This window comes from Saimiri boliviensis, chromosome 20 (assembly GCF_048565385.1).
Source record: "Saimiri boliviensis isolate mSaiBol1 chromosome 20, mSaiBol1.pri, whole genome shotgun sequence".
In the NCBI taxonomy this organism is placed as follows: domain Eukaryota; kingdom Metazoa; phylum Chordata; class Mammalia; order Primates; family Cebidae; genus Saimiri; species Saimiri boliviensis.
In genome coordinates this window covers 40,571,943-40,598,127 of record NC_133468.1, presented here as the reverse complement: position 1 = coordinate 40,598,127, position 26,185 = coordinate 40,571,943, and the positions used below count along the sequence as shown (strand labels likewise).

Sequence of the window (26,185 nt, the reverse complement as noted above, 5' to 3'; positions counted from 1 at the left end):
TTGTCAGATGGGTAGGCTGCAAAAATTTTTTCCCATTCTGTTGGTTGCCGATTCACTCTACTGACTGTTTCTTTTGCCATGCAGAAGCTGTGGAGTTTGATTAGGTCCCATTTGTCTATTTTGGCTTTTATTGCCATTGCTTTTGGCGTTTTGGTCATGAAGTCCTTGCCTACACCTATGTCCTGAATGGTTTTGCCTAGATTTTCCTCTAAGGTTTTTATGGTGTTAGGTCTGATGTTTAAGTCTTTAATCCATCTGGAGTTAATTTTGGTGTAAGGTGTCAGGAAGGGGTCCTGTTAAATGAAACTATTGGTAAAGAACTAGGAAGCCCCACATCTGGAATTTCACTGGCTTTTCCTAGACTCATTGTTGGTTTAGTTAATAATTGATTGTTGATCTTCAAATAAACTATGTGTCTTTTTAATAAATTTCAAGGCAAAGTCTTATTTTCCTTTGGATAGTGTGTTAGAGTTCTCCAGAAGAGTAGATCCAATGGGTATGTGTGTGTTTGTGTGCATGTGTGTGGAGAGTGAAAGAGAGACTGAGATTGGGATTCATTCATTCATTTTTAGGAGTTGGCTCACGTATTTGTCAAGGCTCAGCAAATTCAGCATCTCATGGGTTGACTGGCAGGTTGGAGACCAAGTTCAACCTGTGGTCTCCAGTTTAACCAAGTTCCCCAGGTGGGAGTTCAAGTTCAAAGGCATTCTCTTGGCAGAATTCCTTCCTGCTTGGAACAGGTCAGTCTTTTTATATTAAAGCCTTCGAGTGATTGTATGAGGCCCATCCACATTATGACGGGCAGTCTACTTTACTGAAAGCCCACCCATTTAAATGTTAATCTCATCCAAAAAACACCTCCATAGAAACATCCAAAATAATGGCTGAACAAATATCTGGGTGCCATGGCCCAGAAAGGTTAACACATAAAGTGAATCATCACAGATAGTAATATCAGAAGCAGGAAACGCCAGTATTTTTATTTTTATAAGAAGTTGATTTTTGGATTGAGTGCTTAAGGAGCTAATGGGATGACGAGTGAGGATGTGTGTTTCCTGGACATCCTGGAATCTCCCTGAATGAACTGTGTCTCGGGCCGTTTTTGTGGGGAGGAAGCAGCCTTCCCCTGAAGAATAGACGTTCATTTCTTTATGCTGAGATGTCCTTCAAACAGAATGATGATCTGAGTTTTGATAGTAATTTTTCTGACAGGAGCATTTTTGCAAATGCACTTTAAATGGAAATTTGTAATGAATAAACCATGAGGTAGACTTTATTGATGTTAATAAAATGTGTTAGGTGAGTTCCATGAGCACGTGTTTTTCATTGTCTGCCGGTCCTGGTGAGGGGCTTGTCCTGTGCAGAAAGGGGTGTCCAGTTGTGACCTTAGGCTTACGTTAATCAGCAGGTGTCTCAAATGGTTTGTCTATGGGTTCTTAGGGTGTAAGGAAAACAAAAGAGTTTGAACATGTAGATTCTCTTGAGGGATGAAGGATGCAGGATAGCAGAGAGAAAGAGTAGAGCATGTCTGTGGACACTGAGTAGGCATTAGGATGCAGAAGATGGAAGGAATTCAGCAACTGCCACGGATTTCATTCTTAACGGTGGTATTTATGCAGTATCTATTTTACCCTGGTAATTCCTACAGTGGATTTTTTTTCCATATCTGAATTGATTGACTTGATAACATGTTACCGTGTCAGCAAAACATCTGTGTATTTAATCAGCAACAAATTTGCTGGAAGGGTTTTCAGAGTGGAACTAGGTGATACATGTGCATTGATGCTCTTCAGGTTAGTAGATCAATTTTTCTTTAAGCTAGTATAAAGCAAGTGCATGTCTGAAGGTGTGCTGGGTGTAGACAGGCCAGCACATAGGCATAAGGGAGCCTCATTTGTCTTATTTTTATTTTATTTTATTTATTTTGAGACAGGATCTTGCTCTGTTGGCCAGGCTGGAGTGCAGTGGCAGCATCTTGGCTCACTGCAACCTCTGCCTCTTGGGCTCAAGTGATCCTCCCACCTCAGCCTCCCAAGTAGCTGGAACTACAGGTGCACGCCACCACACTCAGCTAATCTTAAATTTTTTTCTGGAAACGTGTTCCCCGCCTGTATTGCCCAGGGTGGTCTTGAACTCTTGGGCTCACGTGATCCTTCTGCCTGGGCCTGCGAGAGTGCTGCGGTTACAGGCATGAGCCACCGTGCCTGGCTCTCATTTGTTTGACATTTTCACAGTGAATGAGAGATCCCTTAATCTGCAGTTTTTGGACCCTGCTGACTATTTGTTTAATGCTCTTTTCTGTGTTCTAAGTTAGATTAAACAAGCCATCACTTTTTGAAAATCTGTCTTACTGCTGTTAATAGTCGTAGTGAATCTTGCTGTGAAACTATATGATAATAGAAAAGAAAAAAATGCTAATTATAAAAGGGTGAAGTGCATAATTTGTAAGAATCCAGAGCTCTTCTAGAAAACCAGTGGTACTCTGTAACATTTCAAAGAAAAGAATGCAATTTCTTTTAAAATGATAGCTGACAGCATTACAGATTTTTAGCACTTCAGAATATTGATTTTATTTTCTGTTTTCTTGGCAGCAAGTAATTTCAACCGAAAAAGACCCTGAAGGGATAGGGCCTTATTCTGTTGCTCAGGCTGGAATGCAATGGCATGCATAGCTCACTGCAGCCTCAAACTACTGGGTTCAAGTAATCCCCCTGCCTCAGCCTCTCAAATAGCTGGGATTACAGCTACATGCTACCACACCCAGCTAATATATTTTTTTAAATTTTTTGTAGAGATGGAGGTCTCACTATGTTTCCCAGTCTGATCTTGAACTCCTGGGCTCAAGCAGTCCTTCAGCCTCAGCCTCCCAAAGTGCTGGGGTTACAGGTATGAACCACTGCACCCGGCCTTAATTTTTATTTTAGTAATATTGTATCTGTGGGAATACAAATTTCAGGCTTAAACAGAAATGCTTGCAAACAGAATTGTATAAATTGCCAATGATAGGCAATTTTCAGAGGCTTGAAGGCATTTCTTTTGTAGTTGGTGATATTCCGGGTATCTCCACTTGGGTCTCTTTTTGGAGGTCCGCTCTTAGCTCATTCATCATTCCCCTCACTCTGGCTTGGAGTCCTTTGCTTTCTAGTGTGAGTTCCTGCCCTATTAGGAAGAACGCCTCCTGTCTCTCCTGGGTCTGGTCCTGTTGGGTGTAAGGTAGAACTGACTGTGGGGATCGTTGCTTATTGTCTGAGTTCCCCAACTGGAGCTAAGTGGCCAGTCCTGAGCAGCTTTGGAAGATAATCCCTGATGTTTTCAATGCTTCTTTGTTTTGTTTTGTTTTGTTTTTGAGATGGAGTTTCACTCCTGTTATCCAGGCTGGAGTGCAGTGGCAAAATCAGTTCATTGCAACCTCCGCCTCCTGATTTTAAGCGATTCTCCTGCCTCAGCCCGAGAGCTGGGATTACAGGCATGCAACACCATGCCCAGCTAATTTTGTATTTTTAGTAGAGACAGGGTTTTTCCATGTTGTTTAGGCTGGTCTTGAACTCCTGACCTCAGGTGATCCACTCACCTTGGCCTCCCAATGTGCTGAGATTACAGGTGTGAGCCATTGCGCCTGGCCTTGTGTTCTTAATTCTGAGGGCAATCATTGTCTTTTCAGTTATTTCACTGAGTTATAAAAATATCTTTCTTTTCGTGACCTTTATTAGCTTTCCTTTGATATACACACAAAATTAACTTTATATTGATTAAAAGTGGGTCAGAATTCCAATGCCACTCAGCATCTATTCAAAATGCTGCCTGCCCTTGTCTAAGTACTACCATGGCAGGGAGAAATCCTTCCCAGAAAATAGGGCTGAGGTTTCGTTAGCACAGTTTTCCATCCGTTCAGCAAATATCAAGTGATTGCACATTCTTTTTTTTTTTTTTTTAAATATATTTTTTATTGTGTTTTAGGTTTTGGGGTACATGTGAAGAACATGCAAGATCGTTGCATAGATACACACGTGGCAGTGTGATTTGCTGCCTTCCTCCCCATCACCTATATCAGGCATTTCTCCCCATGCTATCTCTCCCCAACTCCCCACCCCCCGCTGTCCCTCCCCCATTTCCCCCCAACAGACCCCAGTGTGTGATGCTCCTCTCCCTGTGTCCATGTGTTCTCATTGTTCAACACCCGCCTATGACTGAGAACATGTGGTGTTTGGTTTTCTGTTCTTGTGTCAGTTTGCTGAGAACAATGGTTTCCAGGTTCATCCATGTCCCTTGTAGGACACGAACTCATCGTTTTATATTGCTGCGTAGTATTCCATGATATATATGTGCCACATTTTCCCGGTCCAGTCTATCGTCGATGGGCATTTGGGTTGGTTCCAGGTCTTTGCTATATCGTAAGCTATGCTGCACTGAACATTCGTGTGCGTGTGTACTTATAATAGAACGATTTGTAATCCTTTGGATATATACCCAGTAATGGGATTGCTGGGTCAAATGGAATTTGTATTTTTAGGTCCTTGAGGAATGGCCACACTGTATTCCACAATGGCTGAACTAATTTACACTCCCACCAAGAGTGTAAAAGTGTTCCTATTTCTCCACACCCTCTCCAGCATCTGTTGTCTCCAGATTTTTTGATGATTGCCATTCTAACTGGCGTTGCACAGTCTTTGTTAGGAATGTCCTCGGTACTGAAGTTGCAAAGATGAAACAGACATCATTTATTGCTAGGTGTCTTTATCTATACTTTAGGCTACAAGTGAAGTATTGCCAGAAATAAAAGATCTTCTACAGATGGTTTTCACAAACTAGGTATGCTAACATACACATCATAAAGAAAATGTAGAGGCGGGGAAGAGAACAACACCTGTTAACTGTTTTCTGAAACTTATTTATGAAAATCTCAAATGGAGTATCTATATCACACAGGTATTATGTATGACTTTTAGCCAGGATGGGTTGTTGGGAAGATTTTTGGCCAGGAACTGCATTGTTATGAGAAGAAAGAAGAGAATGTTTTATTTCTGTTTGGCCCAAACTTTAGAAATAGGAGTAATATATACTGAGCATTACATGATGTTTATTTGTGTCTTATTTGGTATATCGCTATGGCATTAGGATGAAAATTTTGGGATCTTCAGTTCTGGCTTTGTCATCTTCCAATGAGATGAATTATGCTTGTTAGTTAATCTGCTGACTGTAATTGTGATTATCCAAGATGAGGAAGCTGTTCAGGATAAGAGAAATGTCCGATCAACTTGCTTAACCAAAAATTCCAAAGAATTAGAATAACACAGCAGAGTTTAGTTGTGAAAGGGTTAAGATTTGGGCACCGTGAAGAGAACAGATTGTGTGTGTGTGTGTGTGTGTGTGTGTGTGTGCGCGCGCGCGCGTGAGACAATGGGAAACAGCACTATAGATTTGCTGTTGAAATGTCCTGTGTCTCTCGTTCCCTGGACTGTCTCTCTTTTCTCCGGGAACGCTTCCCATGAGAAATTTAGAGGCTGTTTCAATTTCTGTCATATTTCCGTGAGGACAGTGCGAGAAGACATGGCGTTCAGCCCTTGTTTTTGGAAGGGCCGCTGTAACAGCCTCTGGTGCAGAGCAGGAAATAGAAATGTGCTCTTAGGAAGGGGACAGCCGAGCCTCACGTATGCTTCTCAGTGCCTCAGTTGTGAGACGATCAGGATAACTTTAAAAAGTTCGTCATTGGGGATTTTTGTTTTGTTTTGGGTTTTGTTTGTTTTTGTGATTGTCTCAATGTGCGACTATGATTGTGATATTTTTATTTCTGGTTTCTGGAAAAGATGGCATTGGCGACTTTGCTCTTAGGTTTCCTCCTTCCTCCCTGGCTGCTCTGTGGTGCAGTGTCCGTTTTGATCCCTGCCCATCTCCCTAGGACTGTGAGTGCTGTGGGACTCAGTCCGCGGCCCTCCTTCCCATCTCTTTACTCCCAAGGCTTTCTTTGTCTGAGCTGACGGCAGCTGTGTTGCTCGGGCCAAGAACTTTGTAGGAATCCTCGACCCCTCTGGCCCTCTCATACCGTACATCCAATCTGTTTGAAATCTGTCTTGGCAATACTGAGGGACTATGTTACCTTCTCTTCCCAGGTCCACGAGGGGCTGGTTTCAAAGGCAAGAACTTCCCAGCGCCATGCCTCCATCCACGTCCCCATCCGGAAACCTAGAGTTCTTTGTCTAACTTCCCCTTGCGCAGGCTGGGTAGAAAGCCCAGGTGAGCTTCCTTTGTTTAGAAAGCCCGCCAAAAGCTCTGAGGGAGGAGGCTTTGATTGCGAGCCAGGCAACCAATCCAATACCAGACTGAAGATCAATCACTCCAGAGGAAGTGTGGGAAACCTCCTCTCACCGCGCAGGAACTTGAATAGGGTGGGAGTAACTCCAGGGTCAAAATCCCCCTACTCCCTTACCCATGGGGACTCCATCTCTGGATCCCCTCCCACGGCAGCGTGGGCCCGTGCGCTCTCGCACTCGTTCTCTCTCTCTCTCTCTTTCTCTCTCTGTCTCTCTACCTAATAAATCGCTCTTCTTCAAAGCTCAGTTCAATACTTACTTGAACAATATTACCACGCCGCCAGGGTCCTCGTCCCTATTCTTGTGTGAGTGAGAGCCCAAGAACCTCAGGGCACATACCATCAGGGAGGGAGCCAAGCCTCCCCCAAGTCCCACGACCCCGGTGACAATGCCTTCATAGTAGAGCCAGCTCATCGGCTTTGCCACCTCCGCTGTCCACCTTGGTCCGGGCCACAGTTTCCTTTTTATATTATATTATAGTCTGTTGGCCACTTATCCCCGCTCCTCGCCCCTCTGTTCTCAGTGTAGAACCCGATGTGATCTTCTTTAAACAAAGGTCAGTTTATGCCGCCCTCTTCTCAGAATGCGGCATGGGCTGCCCACGGCACTCGGGTTCCCCGCGTGTCACCAGGCGGACTCCCACCCCTGCGTCTTTCACTCGGGTCCCCCGCGTGTCACCAGGCAAACTCCCACCCCTGCGTCTTTCACTCGGGGTCCCCGCGTGTCACCAGGCGGACTCCCACCCCTGCGTCTTTCACTCGGGGTCCCCGCGTGTCACCAGGCGGACTCCCACCCCTGCGTCTTTCACTCGGGTCCCCCGCGTGTCACCAGGCGGACTCCCACCCCTGCGTCTTTCACTCGGGGTCCCCCGCGTGTCACCAGGCGGACTCCCACCCCGGCGTCTTTCACTCGGGTCCCCCGGGTGTCAGCAGGCGGACTCCCACCCCGGCGTCTGTCCCCCGTCCAGAGTGCTCTTCCCTCTTTGCCCTCTGGTCCACCCCTCACCTCCTCCAGCTCGACCTTCCTTTCTGTCCTGACCGGCCTGAGTGACAGAGCAGCCTGCCTGGTTTTCCTCTTGCCATCCCACATCTTCATTGCCCTGCTCTTCCTCGTCTTCTGTATGTTCTTCTCACTTTCTATTATATTATGGAAATACGTATCCAAGGTGGCAGCCATTAGCCACACATGGCCCATTTAAATCAGTGAACGTTAAATGAAATTAAAAATTCACTTTCCAATTAGCCACATTTCAAGTGCTCAGTAGTCGCATGTGGCTAGTGGCTTCTGTATTAGTGAAGAAAGAGAACATTTCCATCATTGTAGAAAAATCTGTTGGACTCTTTGTTACAGAATTGATTTGTTATGTTTGATTTTTAATGTTTGTATCTCACTTGCTGGAATGTAAACTCCACAGGGACATATACCTGTCTCTGTTTTATTTATTGAGAAAAGCTCTCCTCAAGTGGTAGTTGCCACATGGGAGGTGATCCATATATACATGTTTAATGGTATGGAATTACCATTTTATTTAAATTAATTAAAATAATTTGCTGGGTGTAGCGGCTCACGCCTGGAATCGCAGCACTTTGGGAGGCCGAGCTGGGAGGACTGTTTGAGCTCAGGAGTTTCAGACCAGCCTGAGCAACATGGCAAAACTTCTTATTTACCAAAAATTAAAAAGAAATTAGCCGAGTGTGTTGGCACATGCCTGTGGTCCCAGCTACTGAGGAGGCGTAGGTGGGAGGGTCACTTGAGCCCAGGAGATTGAGGCTGCAGTCAGCTTGATCATACCACTATATTCCAGCCTGGGTGACAGAGGGACACCCTGTCTAAAAAATGATAATAATTGAATTTATTTTTCAGGTCACAAAATAAAAACATTCGCAACAAGCACAGTTTGAATGTTTTTATGCTTGGCCTGGCACCCCATTAAGTATTTGATGTAGTTTATTTCATTTCATTGTTATAATTGCTGTATGTGTGTGTGTAAAACCCCCATTTTAAAGATCGAGGAATGGGCTTGGAGAGGCTTGACCAGCATACATACTAGCTTCGTGGTGGAGCTAGAGTGTGAACCCAGGGCATCTGAGTCCCAGTGGCCAGGGCCTGGCGGATACTCCTTCCCCTTTCTGCGTTTTAGGTTGGTTTTAGAGTTCAGGTTCAACCTGCCTTTCTACTCAGCTGCTCATGGGGGTGATTGTAGTTAATAGTATGCATTTGAAAAGGAAATGTTATGCTTAATGCCAAGTTGTCTTGACAACATAGAATGAGTTTAAGAATCAAATTTTATTTAAAAACTTTGTTTCACTTGAGTTGAGATCTTAGATTTCAGTAACCTAAAAAATTATTCATCCATCCAAAAATACCGACATAAAATACATTCTTACAATTGCAGTTAGATAGGCATAAAAGAAGACGTCAGCTGTCACACTGAGATGGTTTTCATTTTGGTCTGCACTCTGTTGGTTTGATTTCTTGGGTATTTACTTGCATTTATTATTTTACATTAGGGGTACATGGGCATATTGTGTACTGCTGGGAATCAGACTTCTCGTGTACCCTTTACTCAGATAGTGAACATCGTACCTGATAGGTATTTTGTCAACTCTCACCCTGTCCCATCCCCTTTTGGAGTCTCTAGTGCCTGTTATTTCCATCTTTATGTCCATGTGTACCCATTGGTTAGCTCCCACTTAAAAGTGAGAACATGTGATATCTAATGTTCTGTCTTTTAGTTCGCCTAGGATGATGGGCTCCAGCTCCATCCATGTTCCTGCAAAGGACATGAATGCATTCTTTTTATGGCTGCATAGTATTCCACGGTGTAGTTTTACCACATTTTCTTATCCAGCCACCTGTTGATGGACACTTAGGTTGGTTTCATGATTTTAGCTATTGTCAGTAGTGCTGTGATGAACATACGAGTGAGTACAGATGTTTTTTAAAATATGAATTCTTTTCCAGTAGTGGGATTGATGGGTTGAATGGTAGTTCTGTTTTCAGTCCTTTGAGAAGTCGCTCTATAGAAGCTGAACTAATTCCCAGCAATAGCATGTAAGCGTTCCCTTTTCTCTGCATCCACGCCAATATCTGTTGTTTTGCTTTTTAATAATACCTATTCTGACTGGTATAAGATGACATCCCATTGTAGTTTGAATTTCCATTTCTCTGCAAATGATGATTAGGGATGTTGAGTGTTTTTTCATGTTACTTGCACTTTCTTATTTCTAAGGTGGAGGGGAGAGAGAGAAAGCGTGTGTGTGTGTGTGTGTGTGTGTGTGTGTCACACCTGACACCAATAACTTAAGCATACCCTGAGAATGACTGTATGTTCTATGTTCTAAGAAGAATGTGTGTTCTGAGCTCCGAGCTTGGGAGATCCACGAGGGGCCACCCCAGGGATTCATTCTCTTAGTTTTTTTCTGTGAAGGTTTTATTTCGGCTGAGAGGAACATCCGAATCCCTAGCCCTTCCTGTGGAATGCAGGTCAGAGAGGGGATCAAGGCCCTTTGTTTTGGGTTAAATAAAGGGATGCCAGTGGAGATTGCTGGGGAAAGGTACTAAGTGAAAATGCTGCATAAACTGCACGTTTTTTTTTGTTTTTTTTTTTGGAGACAAGGTCTTGCTCTGTCATCCAGAATGCAGTGCTGTGGTGCAATCTTGGCTCATGGCAACCTCCGCTTTCTGGGTTCAAGTGATTCTTCTGCCTCAGCCTCCCAAGTAGCTGGGACTACAGGTGCCCACCATGATGCCTGGCTAATTTTTGTATTTTTAGTAGAGATGAGGGCTTCACCATGTTGGCCAACCTGGTCTTGAACATGACCTCAAGTGCTCTGCCTGCCTGAGATACTGTGCCTGACTGAACTATGTGCTTTTTACAAGCAATTGTGGTTCTCCTGTGCAGCACACTGCCACTGGACTGTTCTGTTTCTGAGTCCCTTCAGTAAACCCTGTGTCTCGGCTAGATGCAGTGGCTCAAACCTGTAATCCCAGCATTTGGGGAGGCCGAGCCAGGCCAGTGATGAAGTCAGGAGTTCGAGACCAGTCGGCCAACATGGTGAGACCCTGTCTTTAAAAAAAAAAAATTAGCCAGACGTGGTGCTGTGCCCCTGTAATCCCAGCTGCTCGGGAGATGAGGCAGGAGAATTACATGAACCTGGGATGCAGAGGTTGCAGTGAGCCGAGATCGCACCATTGCGCTCCTTCCCCGGGTGACAGTGCGAGATTCCATCTCAAAACAACAACAAAAACCCTGTGTCTCGTTCATTGGCTCTGAATCTTTGCCAGCCTCTCACTCATGGTGCTATCCCTATTGAAGTCAGTAGGCGTCTGGCGGAACACTGTGTAAAATAAAATCACTTTCTGAACACTGAGGCACAACTGAAAAGTGGAATTTCACTTCAGTTTGCCCATGTTCTTTGTTGTTGTTAAGGTGACAGTGACTGGGATCTAATCCGTTTCATAAACCAGGATAAAGGTGATAATACCAAGTCCTTAATGAGCGTTTCTTGTGTGCCAGACACTCTGCTAAGGCCTTTACATGCATTATCTCATTTAATCCCAACAAAAATTCTCCAAGGTAGTTACCGTTCGCAGCTAACAAAATTACGTTTCAAAGATGGCCAATGAGAGACAGAGAAGACATATGAACATGCTTCTCCCCCAGGCCCAAGCTTTATGAGGAATCTCTGTCCTGCGGAGAAAATGTATTCTTCAAAAGGAACCTAGAAGTAATTGATTTAGAACTATCAGGAGTTAAGGAGATACATATTTTTTCCTTTGTTTTTTAACTTTCATTTTAAGTTCAGGGACACATGTGCAGGTTTGTTACACAGGTACCTTTGTGTCATGGGGGTTTGCTGTACAGATTATTTCGTCACCCGGGTATGAAGCCCAGTACCCATGAGTTGTTCCTTCTGATCCTCTCCCTCCTTCATCCTCCACTCTCTGATAGGCCCCAGAGTGTGTTGTTCCGTCTGTGTCCATGTGTTCTCAGGAGGTGTATTTTTGCCTACTTACACTCTTTACAAGTCTCACATTCTCTGTTAGACTGAAGGACTTTTAGGACAGTGTGTCTCTGAATGCCTTCTACGTTAAGTTAAGAGCAGTGCCTGTCAAACCAAGCTGCATGCTGGAATCACACGGAGATCCCTTTAGAAATGCTGATGCCCGAGGCCCCTCTCCAGAGACTGATTTAATGTGTTTGGGACACAGCCTGGACATTGAGATTTTTACAAGTTCTTTGGGTCATTCCAGTGTTCAGCCAGGATTCAGCACGTGTGGTGTGTGCCAGTGGTACTAAACGTGGCTGCTAAACTTGTCCGCTCACTGGAATCACCTGGGGAGCTTCAGAAACTGCGAGTTGCTTGTGCCCTCCACCAGAGACTGGCGTTTAGTCGGTCTGTACCGTGGCCTGGATTTTGGGAATTTTAAGATTCCAAAGTGATTTCAATGTGCAGACAGGTTTGGAGTCCTCTGGTTTTATGCAGTGGCTTCCAGCCTTGGCTGTATGTAACAACCATCTGAGAAGCTTTAATAAAACCCATTGTCCAGGTTTGCACCCACTCTGATGAAACAGACTCTTTGGAGGTGGACTTAGGCGGCAGTATTTTTTTTTTTTTTTGGAGACAGAGTCTCACTCTGTGGCCCAGGCTGGAGTGCAGTGGCGCAATCTTGGCTCACTGCAACCTCCACCTCCCGGGTTCAAGCGATTCTCCTGCCCCAGCCTCCCAAGTAGCTGAAATCACAAGCACCCACCACCATACCTAGCTAATTTTTGTAATTTTTTTAGTAAAGGCGGGGTTTCACCATGTTGCCAGGCTGGTCTCCAACTCCTGACCTCAAGTGATCTGCCTGCCTCAGCTTCCCAAAGTGCTGGGATTACAGATGTGAGGCAGCACGCCCAGCCTATTTTTGTTTTTGAGACAATCTCGTTCTGTCATCCAGGCTGGAGTGTAGTGGCATAATTATGGTTCACTGCAGCCTCAACCTCCCAGACTCAATTGATCCTTCCACCTCAGCCTCCCAAGCAGTTGGGACTGCAGGCAAACAGCACTATGCCCAGCTAATTTTTTTTTTTTTAAATTTTTAGTAGAGACAAGGTCTCATTATATTGTCTAGGCTAGTTGTGAACTCTTGGTCTCAAGCAGTCCTCCTGCCTTGGCCTCCCAGAGTGCTGGGATCACAGGTGTGAGCCACTGCGGCAGTATTATTTGAAGCTCCTTGTGACTCCAGTATGAAGCCAAAGATGAGAATGATAGGGGTCTTCTTTTTATCTCCTGTACAGCTTTGGACCAACTGCATTTGCTTTCCCACCTCTGGATACTTGACGAATGCTTGGGGCCATGATTGGTCTAGAACAGGCTTGTTCTTATGCAGATATTCTGAGTTCATTTTCTTAGATCAACATGAAAGAATGCAAAGCTAAGCAAATCATGCAAAGGGACTTACTCTGCACTCCAAAGAGTTAGCTAACAAATCTGGTTTTGCCTGCTTGTATTGCTGTAGCCTCACTAGAACCAAAACTAAGAATGAGGTCGTCGACTGATTTTTCTGATTTAATAATTCTAGTCCCACCCTGCCCTTTGGCCTTTGTTTTGTATTCTTTGACTGGTGTCAGAAATGAATTTGCCCTATAAAATCGTCTTTGGAAAAATGTAAGTGACATCCTCTATCTGCCTTATGTAGCTGGGTCCTTTTCACTGTCTTCTCCAGGAGTCCCGGGTGTCAAAGCAGAGCGCTTTGAAGAAGGAATGACGGTAAAGCACTGCGCACTGTCCCTCGTGGGAGAGCCAATCATGTACCCAGAGATCAACAGCTTTTTGAAGTTACTCCACCAGCGTAAAATCTCCAGTTTCCTGGTGACAAATGCACAGTTCCCTGCAGAAATCAGGTGAGTTGTCCAGCCTGTGAAGATATGCTGCTTGAATCTGTGTGCTTGAATCTGTGCTTCACTGCAGAGTAAAACTCATCGACATTAATCCATTCGAACAGGATCAGTGACTTATTACATACAAATGTTGGGCTTTGGGAGGCGAAGATGGTCCTGCCCTTCAAAATCTGTTCTGTTAGGGACAACAACATTAGTAAAAAGAATAGAGGCAAAGATAACTCCAAGGGGAATTCAAAAAGAGAATGATTTCTTTTTTCCAAACGGGAGAGGCAGGGTAAAACTTTCCAGAGAAGCTGTCATTTAATTTTTTTTTTTTTTTTTTTGAGTTGGAGTCTCACTCTTTCTCCCAGGCTGGAGTGCAGTGGCACAGTTTCAGCTCACTGCAACCTCAGCCTCCCGGGTTCAAGTGATTCTCCTTCCTCAGCCTCCTGAGTAGCTGGGACTACAGATGCCTGGCACCACGTCTGGCTAATTTTCTTCTTTTTTTTTGGATTGTTAAAGAGATGAGCTTCGGCCGGGCACGGTGGCTCAAGCCTGTAATCCCAGCACTTTGGGAGGCTGAGGCGGGTGGATCACGAGGTCGAGAGATCGAGACCATCCTGGTCAACATGGTGAAACCCCATCTCTACTAAAAATACAAAAAACTAGCTGGGCGTGGTGGCGTGTACCTGTAATCCCAGCTACTTAGGAGGCTGAGGCAGGAGAATTGCCTGAGCCCAGGAATCGGAGGTTGCGGTGAGCCAAGATCGCGCCATTGCACTCCAGCCTGGGTAACAAGAGCGAAACTCTGTCTCAAAAAAAAAAAAAAAAAAAAAAGAGATGAGCTTCACCTTGTTGGTCAATCTGGTCTCCAACTCCTGACCTCAAGTGATCCTCCTGCCTCAGCCTCTCAAAGGGCTGGGATTATAGGCTTAAGCCACTGTGGCTGGCCTAATTTTTATCTTTGTTTGGGATTGGTACTTGAGAAAGTAGGAAACTATATTTTGCTAATAAGGAACTTCCCGAGAAAGATGCGGAGTTGGGGTATTTGTGATAACTATTACATACGTGTAGTTTATTCAGAGGACAGAGTGTGTGAAAGAGAGTGGCAGGTGGAAGTCAAGTTGGGGAGGTTGGGACTCGATGGTCTGGGACTTCAAATGCAGTTCTTTAGAAAGATCTTGCTTCCTGCAGAGCAGTCTGCCAGCATGGTATGAAATGGGAGAGACAAGAGGTAGCAGGAACCTAGACAGGAGATCATTGTGTTTGCTCAGGTCAGAGTTACAAGGGAGGAAGTAAGTCAGCGCAAATGAGGGAGTCTTAAAAAAAGATGCTGTTGAAGGATTACTGGGTGTGGTTGACGACCTGCTTGTGGGCTCTGAGACGCAGAGAAGAGGAGCAGGTAATTACATTGAAAGGCCCAGCCATGTTGATTGCTAGGATTAGGGGTCCCATAACGGCAGAGGGCTCTCATAAGGAAGGGTTAGGTTTAGGTGGTAGGATGATGAGGCTGGGTTGGATGGCGTAAGGGAGGGCACTCCTGAGAGGGCTGATCAAAGGCGTCTCCTGGGGCCTCTGGGGAAATGATCTGTTTTTGTGTCCTACTGGGACTAGGCACACACTGTTGTGCCAAAAGTATTATTAAATTTTACTTTCTGTGAATGCCATCATGGGTTGAGGTAATGCCGTCATGGATTGAGGAAAATTATGAAATAAGATATTTACCTGAAAATGTCCAGCAAAATGCTGGGCACATTTGGTAGATGTAATTGAGTCTTTCCCTCTCTTGCTGGTGATTGTTCTCAGGCCTGCAGAGCGACCGTGGAAAATGACAAGATGTTAGTACTAGTCTTGATTGCCGTCTTCGCAAACAAATGAGGTGTGATGGCATATGGTTCCAAAGAAGGGTTTCCTCATTTGTAAACCTGATTGGTAAACGAGGAGGGAGACAAAAAGGAAGGAGTGAGGTGGCAGGATTGGAGGAACAGGAAGACCAGCAAACGTCTCAGATCCTGAACGTGCGTTTAAAAAGCGGACGGGCTTACTCTGTCGGGAATCGTCAAGAAAGAAGGAATGCTTAGGAAATGGAGGTTACGTTACTGGATTTCTAAAGCCTGCTTGAAGCTCCTAATACGAAGTGTGCTGTGCTTCAGGGAATAGGCATGGAAATTGTGTTGTATTTTTTACATTATGTCCTTCCCTGGCACAAGACAGGATATGTAGAAAGTAGCCATTTTAGATGCAGATCTGAAAAAGGGGGCATGTCTTTCTTATCCACTGAAATAGGTATTCAGAAAGAGAAGAACAAACCTGAGAGCCACAGATTACTGCTAGGAGATGGGAAGAATTTCCTCTAATGGGAGTCCGGTAGACATGCGTTGAGGATGTAATCTTTCAGTTTACCTTTTTCTGAAACAGAGCAGTCCTCCTGGCTTGGGAATAATGTGTGTGCCCAAATGTTAGGAGGTTCTAAGTGTAAGACAGCCTCCTGCTCCCACGTTTTCCCAATGAAAGATTTGAATTACCCAGAAAAAAACATCAAAAACAGAATGATAAGAATTGCCATGCTGGATACTGTGACGTGTCATAAGACCACAAGTTTCAAACACTCAGGATTATAGAGCAGTGAAACGAGAGAGTCTTGAGATAGCCTTTACTTTTAAACTAATACTTCAGGACTTGAGGCCTCTCTGAATTAAACTAAAGACTCTCCCTGCCGACCCCCATATCACAAGAGAAAATAGAAAAAGTTCTGTAAGAGGAAATAATCTTCCTTATTTCTGTGAATTAGGAGGAAACAAAATACTGGGTAATTTGTCTCTGGTGTCTTAATTTCTTTCAGAAAAATAAGGCTGTAGATGAACTAATAGAACATATATTTTGTAAGTTTCCTTTAATGTTGATAATGCTAATTCTATACAGCAAGTCAGCTCATACAGTTCAGCTGTTAGCTGAGTCTCTTACAACCGTTTCATCTTTGAGCACACTATAAAAATTAAAGAAAGAGGAGGGCAACAGGAAGGGTGGCTCAGCACTCAACAGGTTTACTTTAAACCTGGGAGGGGCTTCTGACCTTACACATACAGCAGGAGGTAATAATGTTCTCTGGGTGGTTGAGTGGCCTATTGATTTTTTACTTTTTTTAATTCAAAAATAATTTTTTTCTAAGTAACTGCAGTACCACCTATCCTCTGGTATCTTTTGAGGGGAGTCTTGACTTTGTCAATTGGTCTGCATTATATTCAGGCTGGCGGCTTTTTCAGGGTACTAAACCTTTTCCTAAAAGAGTTTCAGTCTTCCCTCCAGCTCCAAAGCATACGTGACTGTGTGTTAGTCTGTTCTCGCATTGCTTTAGGGAGCTGAGACTGGGAGATTTGTGACGAAAGAGGTTTAATCGGCTCACAATTCTGCAGGTTGTTTAGGAAGCCTGGCAAGGGAGGTCTCAGGACACTTACAGTCATGGTGGAAGGCGAAGGAGAGATCTTCATACACATCTTCACGCCGCGGAGCAGGAGGAAGAGAAAGAAGGGGGATGTGTTACACACTTTTAAACAGCCGGGTCTTATGAGAACTCACTCATTGTCACGAGAATAGCAAAGTCCCCATCATCCAGCCACCTCCCACCAGGCCCCTTCTCCAACATCGAGGATTACAGTTCAGCATGGGATTTGGGTGGGGACAGAGCCAAATTATGTGAGACTCTTTACTGACAGTTCTGCCCCTGAGAGGAGTTTTCACAGTGAGTGGTCCTCCAGGATTTATGGGAGAGCCAGATCATGGTTGTGGTTTCTGAGTGGAAGCAAACACCTTAGGCAAATGAGAAAGCTTTTGCTTTCTGAGTAGCTTTATGCTTTTGTTTGTCAAAACAGAGGTTCATAAAAGTGACAAGAATGTGTAACACACTTCATGTTAGTAGGCCTGGTGGTGATTATACAGGAGAAAAGCCATATCTTCATAGGAACATACTGATACGTTTTAGCATATGTCAGCTCTCTTTTGCTGCAGCCACCCACCTCAAAATGTGTGGCTCTAACTCACAATCATGTATTTAGCTCACAACTGCAGATCAGCCTGAAAGTCTTCTGGCCCTGAGTGGCTTTGCTTGTCTCAGTATTGCTCAGTGGATGAATCTGTCAGGGCTGGGTGGTTGATGATGGGCTAGGCTGGGACCCGGGGGCCTCTATTCATGTGGCCTCTCATCCCTCAGCAGCTATGCTGCACTTTATCACAGGGTGCCAGGGTTTCAGAGATCAGCGAGGGGGGCAAACCTCAGTGCACGAGCGTCCTTCAAGCCTTTGCTTGTATCACATTTGCTCACTTCACATGGCGGAGCTTCAGGTCAGTGAGAAGCACGCAAATCCAGAGGCAGGGGCCCATGGGTGCTGGGACGGGAGGAGTCGATGGCCATACTTGTAGTCCACATACAGCACAACAGACCACACTCGTCAAGGAGTATAACTTGAACCTGCTGGGGCTCAGCGTTCTTCAGGAACTCAGATGATGATTATAATTATGTGAATAGCTCAGGTGATACACAATCCATTTTCTCCTGAAGCCCAGAGGTCTCAAACCCGCACTTGATAACAAGTAGGGTTTGCTTTTCCTACATCATGTCTAACACCTTGTTTTGGAGCCAACATTGAGAAATCAAGAGGTTTTATATAAAATCTGGACTTTGGACTTTTGAAAAGAAGGTGATCTGGCAAAAGTTGTCAAGAGCCAAGGCGTAGGTGTGTCATCCAGGAAGCCCTGTTCCTCTCAGCTTCCCGTGTGCCTCCCGCCTTGCTCTCTCCTCAGCCCTGAGGCTGGGTGTCTTCGGCCACCTGTCAGGGGAATTGCGCGGTGGATTTTCTTAGAGCAGAGAAATTCCTGTCACCATTTCTAACAAAGTGAAATAATGAAAGGTAGGCTGAGAGGCCACATAGTCCGAGAAAAATGGAAGAAAACCTATCACTTTGAATAAGGAGAGAATATTCTTATGTGCTTCATATACAGTCTGCATTTTGATACACAAAGAACTTTCCCCTCCCCTTAAAAGTGGCTTATCTGACTCACGTTGTTTCCTTGGTCCCTGTAGACCTACGAGTTTAGAACTTTGTTCTAGAACACTGCACCATCTGTGCATTCAGCTTTGCAGTCAGAGAGAAGGCTCACAGCTGATGTCGTTGCTGCGACAGAAGACTCGAGGAGTCGTTTCTTGCACACTTCCCTGTGCGGTGATGCTGACGACACCCCCTGCCCCCAGATTTCAGCTGTATGTCCCTTTACTTTTGAACGCCTTCTTCCTTGAAACCATGCGGGAAGTTTATTCTCTTTCTTCTGCTGGTTCTGTGTATCTGTTACTTTGTTTGCTTTGTGTTTTGTTTTCTTTAGTTTTTGCTGAGACATTCACCCACATCTTTTAGAGAACCTCTATAAACCGGATTTAACCTATGTGACAGAAATAGAGCATTCCAACCAGAAACTTTTAGAGTACAGATTTTGTTTTCTTTTTTTTTTTTTGAGAAAGGATCTCACCCGATTGCCCAGCCTGGAATGTAGTGGTGGGATCTCAGCTCACTGCAGCTTCTGCCTCCTGAGTTCGAGTGATTCTCCCAACTCAGCCTCCATAGTAGCTGAGACTGCAGGTGCATGCCACCACACCAGCCAATTTTTTTTTTTGATTTTTGAAAGGAAATGGTGTTTCACCATGTTGACCAGGCTGGTCTCGAACTACTGACCTCAGTTGATGTGTCCGCCTTGGCCTCCCAAAGTGCTAGGATTACAAGCCTGAGCCACTGTGCCTGGTCTGGATAGTTTCAAGAGCACAGAACTTGTTCACAGAAAAATTTCCAAATGGCCATTTGCGGAACATTATAGACATTTCAAAAAAGTGTCGAAATTACATAGAGCATAATATCTGAACACAATGAAATTAAACTAGAAATCAATACCAAAAAATAATTAAAATATGCTGGAATTTAAGCAATACACAGTACACTTCTTATTTACTTGTGGGTCAAAAAGAAGTTACAGTGGAAATAGAAAATACATTGATGAATGATGATAGGTAAGAAAACAAAATATGTGTATGTGGGTTGGATGGCAGCAGAAATAGCAGAGCTCAGACCTTAAAAAGCCTGTTTCTCCCTGAAAACAATGAGAATTGTGGCAAAAATGGTCACAAGAGACGTTTTCTTACCTTTGGAAATTAAACAAAGGCACACAGCAATGTGAGCAGCATCTATTTATGAAAAAGTGGCTGCATCTTGGTAAGAGCAGGAGCTTTGTGATGTTCACTTGTTCTATTCTGTTCTCACTTTCCTAGCTCTTAAAGCAGCTTTGAAAACCAGCAGCTCACAACCACAGTGAAAACCAGCAGCCTGGCAGCTATGGGAGTGGGGGGAGCAGAACAGAGTGGGGACCCCTTCAAAGTCTTGTTCCCGGAACACTGTCATTCTGTATGACTTGTATGGCATACCTGGAAACTTCCTCTCACACGGGTTGTCTTTGAAGTGACTCAAGTTTGTCTGGTACAAAAAGCCTTCCTCTGATGTTTCATGTAAACAATTATAGATGATCATTTTAGCTTCACAAAGCTGCCTGAAGTGGTGGTAATGGCTAGGGCAAATAAGAAGCTCACCAACAAATGTAAAAGGAAAAGCTGGTCCCTGAGCTGTCACGGGGGACTTTGAAAAGCTCCATCGTATTCCTGGGAATCTAACACCACTCATGTGATCAGGGCAGTGGGTATGCCAGAGAAGACTTGAGAAGACCCTGTGCCCTTAGCTCCTCCTGAGCAAGCAGGCAGTGAAAACCAAGCCAGAGTTGCAGACCACCTGCCTGAGTGATGAAAGCGTCCCCCAACAAAAACACAGAGCCCCTCATCAAAGGCTGGGAGGCTTACCAGTTGGAAGCATTTAAGGACATCTCTCTCCATGCATGAGCTGACCGCTAAGCTAACCAAACAGAAACTTCAGAGGCCAAACACAACAATGAATATTGAATTTACCAAATTATTTCAGCGACAACAAACACAACAGCAAAAGAAAACCAAGAAACAATCAAAACAATATCCCCAAAACCAAACTACACAAACCTGGGTTGAGAGGTACCTGATTTCCAGAGTTGCCACTAACGTTATTTAAAACAATAGCCAGGCATGGTGGCTCATGTCTGTCATCCCAGCACTTTGGATGGCCGAGACAGGAGGATTGTTTGAGGCCAGGAGTTTGAGGCTGGCCTGGGCAACAAGCAAGACCCTGTCTCTACAAAAATTTAAAAATTAGCCAGGTCTTTTGGTGCATGCCTGTAGTCCCAGCTACGGAGGACGCTGAGGTGGGAGGATTGCTTGAGCTCAGGAATTCAAGATTGCAGTGTGCCATGATCATGCCACTGCACTCTAGCCTGGGGGACAGAGTGAGACCTTGCCTCAAAAAATAAATAAAATTTTTTAAACAGTCTAGTTTTTACTTTAAAAAAAAACCCACAAGAGACTGGGCGCGGTGGCTCACGCCTCTAATCCCAGCACTTTGGGAGGCTGAGGCAGGTGGATCACAAGGTCAGGAATTCCAGACCAGCCTGGCCAGTATGGTGAAACCCTATCTCTACTAAAATAATAATAATAATAATGATTAGCCGGGCATGGTGACGGATACCTGTACTCCCAGCTGCTTGGGAAGCTGAGGCAGATGTTTCATAAAATACTGTTGTAGAGCCACACACGTGTAATTAGTTCTATAGTAAAGTATGCTTATTCACAGAAATGGAAAAATTAGGCCAGGCATGGTGGCTCACACCTGTAATACCAGCACTTTGGAAGGCTGAGACAGGCAGGTCAACTGAGGTCAGGAGTTTAAGACCAGCCTGGCCAGCATGGCGAAACTCCATCTCTACCAAAAATACAAAACATAGCCGGGCTTGGTGGTGCATGTCTGTAGAACCAGCTACTTTGGAGGCTGAGATGGGAGAATCGCTTGAACCCGGGAGGTGGAGGTTGTGGTGGGCCGAGATCGTGCCTCTGTACTCTAGCCTGGGTGACAGCAAGACTGTCTTAAAAAAAAAAAAAAGAAGAAGAAGAAAAGTGACGAAGACAAACAGGCTTGTAAGTCAGATTTTCCTTCCAAGTGAGTTTGTCTCCAAACAGAAAAACAACTTTTCTGTTTTTAGAGCTTTTTGGATGTTACAATTGTGGTTAGGAGGTTGTTGGATTGGTGATAAGTGGGGACACAGGGGAGCCAGTAGCAGAGCAGTGCACTGTGCTGCCTTTTAATCCATCTGTCACCCTGGAGCCACTTTGGTGAGCACTGATCCGATGGTGTCACTGGCTACATAAATCTCCAGTAAGCCAAACCTGACCATGGCGCGATGTGAGACCTGGCTGCAGGCAGACCCAGTTCCATTCATCATGTTAGAGCCGTGGGGGGTAGCTCGTGATTCCTTTATCCTGCCGCAGCTCACAGCGGCAGGCCTTGGCTCTTCCGCTTTGGACATCCCTGGAAGTGATCTCATTATCTTCCTAATGACCTCTGTGTCCTTCCGAGATCAGCTTTGACTTTGACCTTGTTACATCTTTTCCACGATTTTGCCGCGCAAGACCAGCTCAGTGCTCCATTTATTCCCTTGGCATTTTCCCCACCTGAGTCACGACACTGAGCCTGTGGTGAGACTCTCACCCAGCTTCTGTTCCCTCCGGAGTGGAAGTGTTGAGGGCTGAGCCTCTCGGACCCAGTGTCCAGTTCACAGCAGCCCCTGCATGACTGTTGAGTGAAGCCGATAAGCCCATGTGTGAAAGGAATTCTCAGAATTTCTTCCTGAGAATTTGTTGTTTTGGCTTCTCTTAGGGCTTTGCAGTCAGAATCTGCATGTCACGGATCGTCCGTCTTCTCTTGGATTTTTCATTGAATGGAATACTGTTTGTTACATGTAACTGCTGTGACTTGAACACAGCCATACTGTGGGTTTTGCCATCATGGCGCAGGGTTAGGAGAAAGGCTCTGGAGTCATCTCTGGGCTTGAATGTCCTTGACGCTTACTCTTTTTCTTTTTTTCTCCCTTTCTCCCTCACTTCTTCCCTCCCTCCCTCCCTCCCTCCCTCCCTCCCTCCCTTCTTCCTTCCTTCCTTCCTTCCTTCCTTCCTTCCTTCCTTCCTTCCTTCCTTCCTCCCTCCCCCCTCCCTCCCTCCTTTCCCCCCCTTCCCTCCCCACTTCCTTCCCTCCCTCCTTCCTCCCTTCGTTTCAGATAGAGTCTCACTTTGTTGCCCAGACTGGACTGTAGTGGTGTGATCTCAGCTCACTTCAACCTCTGCCTCCCGGGTTCAAGCGATTCTTGTGCCTCAGCCTTTTGAGTAGCTGGAATTACAGGCGCCCGCCATCATGCCCGGCTGATTTTTGTATTTTTAGTAAAGACAAGGTTTCACCATGTTGGCCAGGCTGGTCTCGAACTCCTGACCTCAGATGATCCGCCTGCCTCAGCCTCTCCCAGTGCTGGGGATTACAGGTGTGAGCCACCGTGCCTGCCCTGATGCTTATTATTTATAGATCCTAGCAACATTACTTAGCCTCTTGAACCTCAGCTTCATCATCTTTAAAATGGGCCTAAGTAGCAACTGCATGGTTATTGTGATGATTCAGTGAACTAAACTGATGAGTAAAGCACACAGCAGAGTGTGCCCGGCTCCGTGAGTGGTAAATAATTCTTTCCTCCTCATTCACTCTCCTCCTCACTTCCTCCTGAGCTATTTGGCTTGCTCTGAAAGCCCCAGATTGTCTTAGAGATTTAGATTTTAATGTCACTGGATGTTTGGGTCACTCTGGTTATTTTTTTTATCCCAAGGAAGAGCTTCAAAGCCACTATTTACTTGGATTTCTAACAAACGTAAATGTCTCTTCTTTTTTTTTTCTTTCTGCAGATATTGTCAGGCCTCAGTCTACCTTCCAAGGTTCAGGAGATAGAACAAGGCCTGATGGTCTCTACAGAAAGGCAACAGGGGGACGGGGTTTTATGTTCTTCGGCACATTTTTATATATGATAATGCTTGACTCAGAGATTTAAAATTAAGACCAAGGGTCCTTACAATACTCACGTCAAGAATCCTTAGGCATTTTTACAGATGATTGGGCTTAATGCTGTCTGTCCTAAATACTGTCTCTGTTTCTGGGGAGCGGAGGATATCCTTTGTAATGACTCCCAGCAGTGCCGTGAGATCCTCCAATACAGGAAGAATTATGATGATTTTGACGATGTAAGACTCTTTTGCTTTTGGGGAACATTTGTTATCTCCGTGTAGAAAAGAGACAGGTGAGTGATCCTCCTGCGACCCTCATTGTCTTTTCTGGGTGAATAGAGACCAGTGCTAGACAGAAATAAGGTCCCTAAAGCTCGGCAAATATCCCCGAAGGTCTCTTTGCTAATTTTGAGCTCTTCACCATGAGCTCTGGAATTCTAGGGACCTTTTCCTCTTCTCCATTCTGCCTCTGCTCCTTGGCAGAAGAGCTCTGGACTTCCTTTGGAGTAGCATCTCAGACGTCTAGTATTGACTGCAGTTCCTTCCTGGCAGTGCCAGTGTCCAGGGCTTCCGATTTTGTAAATGACAGAGGTTTATAAAAGAAGTGTGGCCTTTGGAATGTACTGTTCATAGTCTTAAGCAGTTATGGAAGCATAGAAAAAGTCAGGGCACTTCTCATTTGACATCAGGAAGCTTTTGACAAAGTCCTGTTTAGTCAGATGATGATACCCAGTAGTAACCATTAAGATAGTCGTCTTTTTTTTTTTTTTTTTTTTTGGTAAAAGAAAAATCCAGTTAAGGAAGCATAGCTTGTCTTTTATTAAAGAGGTGCCCAGCAAAGGAGTGATGAGACAGAATGCCGTTTTTACTGATGCTTTTGTTTTACATTTCCAGTAATAATGTGCTTTGCTCAGGCGTGACCCGTTACCTGAACTTTGAAGGATTCCCTTAGTACATCGGTGCTGCGGGGGCGTCAGAGCACGAGAGCCTGCCAGTGTCTTCATCACTGCTTTCCCACATTTGGTCAGAGCCTCTCCACTTTTAGTGAAAGTGAATAGAAGTATAGACACTTCTGACTTTTCTACGTGGCACTAAGCCACATCATTGCAAGCATCTGTTTGGCCTATATTCCCTTAAAAATTTTGTCTGCCGAAACTGACAATATCTCCTAAAAAGTAGCTTTAGTGTCTGCCTGTGTGGCTGGATAAAAAGAAAAATAGGATTTTTGCTCTTCAAGATCTTACACTCAAAGATTGATAAGGCTGCTGCTGATACATATATAAAGCACAGAAACCATCTTAAAGTGGTGAATTATATGGCATGCGAACAGTATCTTCATTTTTAAAAAATGCATGGACTTTGAAAGAAAAAATGCATACATTTCTAGGGGGCAATCTGGAATAAATTGTGGAATCGTTACAGAAAAAGAATATTGGGAGAATTTGATCAGAGGATTATTAAGGGGGCATTTCTTTCTTCTAGTTCTAAATTTACTGAAGAGAATGAATTAGGAGAACCATTTGAAGGGAGAAGGGGAGAGGCTTTAGAAACAGTATAGTCTAGGCTGGGCACAGTGGCTCACACCTGTAATCCCAGCACTTTGGGAGGCCAAAGCGGGCGGATCACTTGAGGTCAGGAGTTTGAGACCAGCCTGGGTAACATGGTGAAACTCCGTCTCTACTAAAAATACAAAATTAGCCCGGCATGGTGGGGCCCGTCTGTAATCCCAGCTACTCAAGAGGCTGAGGCAGGAGAGTCTTGAAACCTGGGAGGTTTCAGTGAGCCGAGATCACTCCACTGTACTCCAGCCTGGGTGACAGAGTGGGACCCCGCCTCAAAAAAGAAAAAGTGCAGTCTAGGTTTAATGTATAACTTGAGAGAAATCTACGGCCGGGCGCGGTGGCTCAAGCCTGTAATCCCAGCACTTTGGGAGGCCGAGGTGGGTGGATCACAAGGTCGAGAGATCGAGACCAACCTGGTCAACATGGTGAAACCCCGTCTCTACTAAAAATACAAAAAATTAGCTGGGCATGGTGGCGCGTGCCTGTAATCCCAGCTACTCAGGAGGCAGAGGCAGGAGAATTGCCTGAACCCAGGAGGCGGAGGTTGCGGTGAGCCAAGATCGCGCCATTGCACTCCAGCCTGGGTAACAAGAGCGAAACTCCGGCTCAAAAAAAAAAAAAAAAAAAAAAAAAAAAAAAAAGAAATCTAGTAGGGTCGGGCACAGTGGCTCACACTGCTAATTCCAGCACTTTGGGAGGCTGAGGTAGGTGGATCACCTGAGCCCAGGAGTTCCAGACCAGCCTGGGTAACATAGTGGGGCCCCTTTCTCTACAGAAAAATTTAAAAAATTAGCCAGATATGGTGGCACATGCGTGTGATCCCATTGAGACACTGAGATAGGAGGGTCGCTTGAGCCGGGGAGGTTGAGACTGCAGTGAGCTGTGATTGCGCCGCTGCTCTGCAGCCTGGTGAGAATGAGACCCTGTCTGGGGCTTGGGGCTGGGGAAAGACCTACTAGAAGGACCTCCTCGAAATCTAGTAGGTAGGAATGAAGTCATGAAATGAAGCAGTGAATTTGAATTTGAGAGAAGTGGAGAGTGAGTGGTGTTGATGGAAACTGCGTTTTTTTTCTTCTGTGTGATTACGAGGTTGCTGCTGTTTTAGGTCCGCACTGCTTAGAGTTCCCCAAATGGGTCATTGTTTGCCACCCAAGGGGTGACATGAAACCCATTCCCACTCTTGGAAGCATAGGCGTGACTCTGTGTCCTTCGAGTAAGGCCTGAGCTTTTGGGATTCCTTCTTGCCCCTTAGAGGATTTCTATCAGTGAATGGATGGAGGGAGGTGGCCTAGCCGTGCAGACCCCATGTGGTTGGCAGAATATGTGGGTGGGAAAGTGAGATCAGAGAGCCCCTCTAATTGTGCTGGGCTGGTGTTGTCAGACCTGAACTTAGATCATACTTTATTCTTACATTGAATTTTAAGTAATTCATTGTTTTCAGTGTATTAGGGATTGTTTC

The 26,185-nt window shown here is 45.0% G+C and overlaps 1 protein-coding gene across 10 annotated transcripts in view; it reads left to right on the top strand.

The window, feature by feature from the left end:
* Positions 1 to 26,185, top strand: part of TYW1 (tRNA-yW synthesizing protein 1 homolog) — a 312,384-nt gene that overhangs the window by 117,978 nt on the left and 168,221 nt on the right. For all 10 annotated transcript variants that reach the window (XM_074390723.1, XM_074390726.1, XM_074390719.1 and 7 more), the window contains one exon: positions 13,023 to 13,200. In XM_074390723.1, coding sequence (XP_074246824.1) covers positions 13,023 to 13,200 — 178 coding nt within the window. The remainder of the gene's footprint in view (positions 1 to 13,022; positions 13,201 to 26,185) is intronic.